Raw genomic sequence first — 5,309 nt, forward strand, 5'->3', positions numbered from 1 at the left:
GGATGTGGGGAAAAATGGAAGAGCATCCGATGGCGGATCAATCAAAGATACTGTGTTTTATGAGAGGCTGCTTTGCAACCAATTAGACCTACCGAAAGCTGAGGACTGCATGCATGGCTTGAATTATGTGTTTGTGGCAGATGAAGCCTTTGCTCTGCACGAGCACATCATGAAACCCTACCCACAAAGGAACTTATCCAAGGAGAAACGCATTTTTAATTATCGGCTCTCAAGGGCCCGCCGCATAGTTGAAAACGCATTTGGGATCTTGAGTAGTAGGTTCAGAATTTTCCACTCTGCTATTGGCCTAAGGGTGGATAAAATAGACTGGGTTGTGTTGGCCTGCTGTGTTCTACACAATTATCTAAGGCGTAAGACTGGCCCAAAATGCCCCCCATCTACTACTCCGGCTAACAACCCTGATGTGGACTCTGCCAGGCTGCCTGCTCAGGCCGACAACTCTGATGTGGACTTTGCCAGGTTGCCTGCTCAGGCCGACAACTCTGATGTGGACTCTGCCAGGTTGCCTGCTCAGGCCGACAACTCTGATGTGGACTCTGCTAGGTTGCCTGGACTTGAAAGGCCACAGTCCACACCTAATCCCACTTTAAAGGCTAGAAAGGTCAGGGACGACTACCTGACCTTTTTTAATGGAGTAGGTGCAGTGGATTGGCAAGACTCCTACATTTAACTGCTTTTATGTTTGATAGACATTACATATGCTTGATTGGTTTTATATTTTATTGTATTTTTTTTATTTATTTCCAAAATAAAAATGTATCTTGTTTTAAACTTCTGTTGTCAGAGTATGTACCTGTGTGTGTTTTGCATGTATATTAAAAAACAACGTAGCCATGAGGAACTCTGGGGTCAGGTATACCCAGGACACTTCACGACTGCGTCGTTTTTTGTGGGGGATAAGTGAGGACTAATGGGATCCAACAGTGTGAACCAAGTCAGGCATACCTGTGTGTGCCATCACCCCTGTGTTCCGTCCCAGTCACTGTATCACCTCTGTGTCTGAGGGGGCGCAAATTTACAGTTTGCAGGAGGGCGCCGGACACCATAGCACTGGCCCTGGGAATCAGTATGATATCCCGGCAGCAGGCATCCCGACAGTCATAATCCCAACGTCGGGATGGCGGCCACCGGAATGCCGGCAGCGGCTCGAGCGCAAAGAAGCCCCTTGTGGCTCGCTTTGCTTGCCAAATTTTTAGTCTCCCTCTATGGGTGTCATGGACACCCACAGGGGGAGAATATGTCAGGATTGTGGCTATTGGGAACCCGACGCAGAGATCTTAACCGCATCCCTCTGTAATAAATGTCCCCTTTAACAGTACCTTGAAGGTAGGATTGTCCTCACTTATCTCCCCTTAAAAAAAAATTTTTTTAAGGGGGGATAAGTGAGGACAAATTTGGTACAACAGCATTCCTATCATAACTCCCCCAAAAATTAAAAATATAATGATAAACCATAAAAAATACACAACACTTCTTTTTTGTTTTGAAAATAATTTACTTATAAAAATATATTAATTTTTAACACTTATGCAACTGGATTCATCGATAAGAATGACCAATATCCCAACGTTCAAAAGTCCAGGACAAAAAACCGACACTATGGTAACTATGAACAACATAAAAGAGTCGAGGAAACATGGAACAATTTGTCCAACGGAAACTAAAAAACTAATAAAAAAAATTATAATTTAATAATTGAAAAAAGTAGCCTCGTCCTCTGGGGGGAGCTGTGTACTCAGCATTGCTGAGTACAATCCAGTGGACAAAGTGCTGGTGGGAGGAGTGGGCAGAGTGGGTGTAGGTGGGGGTCCCGGCGAAAAAAAAGGGCGCTGTGGCGGAGGATTACCCGGCGGATAATAGTATGGTTGGGGATAAGGATACTGGGACTGTGGGGCATTTCGTGCGCGCCGCACAGGATTTGACATTAGATCCAGGTCATCGGATAGGTCATTATCCTCGGCCCTTCTCAATACATCAAATACTATGCGCCTGAAAGTTCTAAAAACAGTTTCGGGCATTACACGTATCTGAGATTCTATCGTGTTTGAAAATTGACGATAGAAGTCTGGTGGCCTATTAAGCATTTCCTCTGCCCGTTGGATAAATTGAACCGTGCTGGAGGATGCAGAATCGGAACTCAATGATGAATTCTTTTGTCTCCGCCTTGGTGGTGCTGTCGACCGAGATGGTGCTGACTCCTCACCACTGAGCTCCAGTTCTGTTGCCTCTGTTGCGGAAGTGTTCATTACCTCCGGGGTAGATTCCTGTAAAAAAAAAAGAAAATAAAACATTAGGGCGTTGATTAAACAATGATAAAGTTGAACATTTTAAAGTGTTTTAACTTACCGGATTAAGGGTCCCCTCTTCCTCTGGCGTCTTAGGAGACTCTTTATCCAGGCTACCCTGTCCATGTAATTTCGCCTCTCTCTCCAAAAGGAACTTCATCTGTTCATAATACCATAGCGTCGGCTGGTAAACATCATCAGTTCCGGCTCCTGAACGTTGAGACTCGATCACGCGTGTGTGTTCCTTCTTGAACACCGTCCGCAAGTTTGCTATCTTCTTCTTCGCCCAAAGTAGATCAGCATCACTGTTATGGGCTTTGCTGTACTCCACCAATTGTCTGTAGGCCTGATCCTTCTTCTGTCTGTTTGAAAAATCCTTGCTACGGACCTTCCACAGACATTCGCTGGCCCGATACACATCAATGAATCCAGTTGTGAACTCCCGGTCCATGTAAGAAGCCATTGCTGTGAGAAAAATAAAACAACACTATTTAAATAACAAGCAAGGAAAAACTTTAATAAAATATGTTGACCCTCGCATTAAAAAAACCATGCCGCTTATACACGTGTTGCACCAGGAAATGGTGCTTATACACACGCTGCGCCAGGTAAAGCCGCTTATACACACATTGCAACCAGGTAAAGCCACTTAAGCACCACAAACATATAGTAACACCCCCTATCCCCCCCCCCCGCCTGCTAATACAGCTTCAAAGCACATTAAGCAGCCTGTCTAATCATACGGATACATCCATCTTCTCCTAGACCGCTATCACCAGCCGCATCACACTCCCCCATATATGTATCGCTCGATACACAGGACAGCCTCATAAAAACATAATTAATAACAACCCCCCCCCCCCCCCCACCCGGCTGTTAATACAGCCCACACTCCAGTGGCGTGTGGCGAGGTCAGTGGCTGGTGAGGCACTACAGCCATAATGTTCGCCGAATCCTGCCGATGACCCCCTACTGCCGCCGAGCCAATGCCCGCTACTGCCCCTGTGCCGATGCCCGCTGCCACCGCCAATGGCTTACAAACTCGCCCACCATCAACTTACCCAGCCCTCCACCCAGGGCCGGTGCTAGGGTGTTCGGCGCCCCCCCTGCAAACTATAAATTTGCGCCCTCCCATATTCCTTTGGCGCGCACCGGGAAAAGGGGTGTGGTCTCACAAGTAAGGGGCATAGCCACACAATAGTACCCCCATTCAAAATTACGCCACAATGTAGCACAATCTTATTCATCATATACGTAATGCCCCACAAGTAGTAGTAGCATCCTTATACATAGTGCACCCCCAGTAGTAGTAGCGTCCTTATACGTAAGGCCCCCCAAGTAGTAGTATTATTGTTATATCTAATGCCCCCCAAGTAATAGTAGCATCCTATACATAATGCTCCCCCCAAGTAGTAGTATCTTCCTTATACGTAATGACCCCCCTAGTAGTAGCATTGTTACACGTAATGGCCCCCCCATTAGTAGCGTTGTTACACGTAATGGCCCCCCCATTAGTGGACATTACTTAGTGGACATTCCCCATTAATGGAGAAGGGTCTGAATGGGTTAAAAAATAAAAAAAATGCGTGAGGTCCCCCCTCCTAAGTATAACCAGCCTCGGGCTCTTTGAGCCGGGCCTGGTTGTTTAAATACTGGGGGAAAAATTGGACAGGGGTTCCCCGTATTTAGACAACCAGCACCGGGCTCTTAGTCCGGTCCTGGTTCCAAAAATACGGGGGACAAAAGATGTAGGGGTCCCCCGTATTTTTAAAACCAGCACCGGGCTCCACTAGCCAGGGACATAATGCCACAGCCGGGGGACACATTTATGTAGGTCCCTGCGGCCGTGGCATTACCCCCCCAACTAGTCACACCTGGCCGGGGTTCCCTGGAGGAGTGGGGACCCCTTAAATCAAGGGGTCCCCCCCTTCAGGCACCCAAGGGCCAGGGGTGAAGCCCGAGGCTGTCCCCAGCACCCCTGGGCGGTGGGTGCCGGGCTGATAGCCATGAGTATGTAAAAAAAAAGAATATTGTTTTTTGTTGTGGAACTACAAGGCCCAGCAAGCCTCCCCCGCTTGCTGGTACTTGGAGAACCTCAAGTACCAGCATGCGGGGAAATAACGGGCCCGCTGGTACCTGTAGTTCTACAACAAAAAAAATACCCAAATAAAAACACAACACACACACCGTGAAAGTAAAAATTTATTAAATACACACTTACACACTCACACATACTTACCTACATCCCACGCCGGTCACGTCCACTTGTCCAGTAGAATCCAATAGGGGTACCTGTAACAATGAGAGACAGATTACTTACCTACATCCCACGCCGGTCACGTCCACTTGTCCAGTAGAATCCAATAGGGGCACCTGTAAAAATTAAAATTACACTGACAAACGAAGTAATCCACAGGAGGAGAGAGATAGAGAGAGAGAAATAGAGAGAAATTAATGAATATTATGCAATCACTGATGTGGGAGGACGTTAGCACAGACAGGGGGGAGTGCTGCTACTGGCTGGGAGGACGGAGCCGGGGGAGGAACGAGGGGGAAGGGGAAATTCCTACCCAGCCACCGCACACATGCGCCGCGCCGGAAGAGGCAGTTATTATTAATGTACTGCCGGGGTGGGGGGGGGGGGGGCTGGGTGTGACACTGTTATTATTAATATACTACCAGCGGGGGAGGGGGGAGGGGCGGGGGCACCGTTATTGATGTTAACTGGGCTGTATGTATTTACAGCCGGGGGGTGGGGTGACACCATTATTATTAATGTACTACTAGCCGGTGGGGGGGGGGGGGGGAGAGACCATTATTATTGATGTTAACTGGGCACTTGTGTGGGTTGTATTAACAGCCGTGTGGGGGGGGTTCACTACGATCTGCCGGCGACCAGCATACCGGCGCCGGGAGCCCGACAGCCGGCATACCGACACTTATTCGACCCCCCTGGAGGGAGAATAAAATAGTGTGGTGCGCCACCGTGCCCGTAGCGTGGTG

General features: G+C 48.1%; 1 protein-coding gene across 1 annotated transcript; it reads right to left on the reverse strand.

Annotated features, from left to right (window-relative positions):
- Positions 1-1,524: 1,524 nt before the first annotated feature.
- Positions 1,525-2,879, reverse strand: LOC135018098 (uncharacterized). The gene is made up of 2 exons (XM_063952994.1): positions 2,368-2,879; positions 1,525-2,285 (listed from the first exon to the last, which is right to left on the reverse strand). The coding sequence occupies exons 1-2, from the start codon at positions 2,767-2,769 to the stop codon at positions 1,710-1,712; spliced, it is 978 nt and encodes a 325-aa protein (XP_063809064.1). The 5' UTR covers positions 2,770-2,879; the 3' UTR covers positions 1,525-1,709.
- Between the last annotated feature and the right edge of the window lie 2,430 nt (positions 2,880-5,309).

This window comes from Pseudophryne corroboree, unplaced genomic scaffold, assembly GCF_028390025.1.
Source record: "Pseudophryne corroboree isolate aPseCor3 unplaced genomic scaffold, aPseCor3.hap2 scaffold_3207, whole genome shotgun sequence".
Classification (NCBI taxonomy): Eukaryota; Metazoa; Chordata; class Amphibia; order Anura; family Myobatrachidae; genus Pseudophryne; species Pseudophryne corroboree.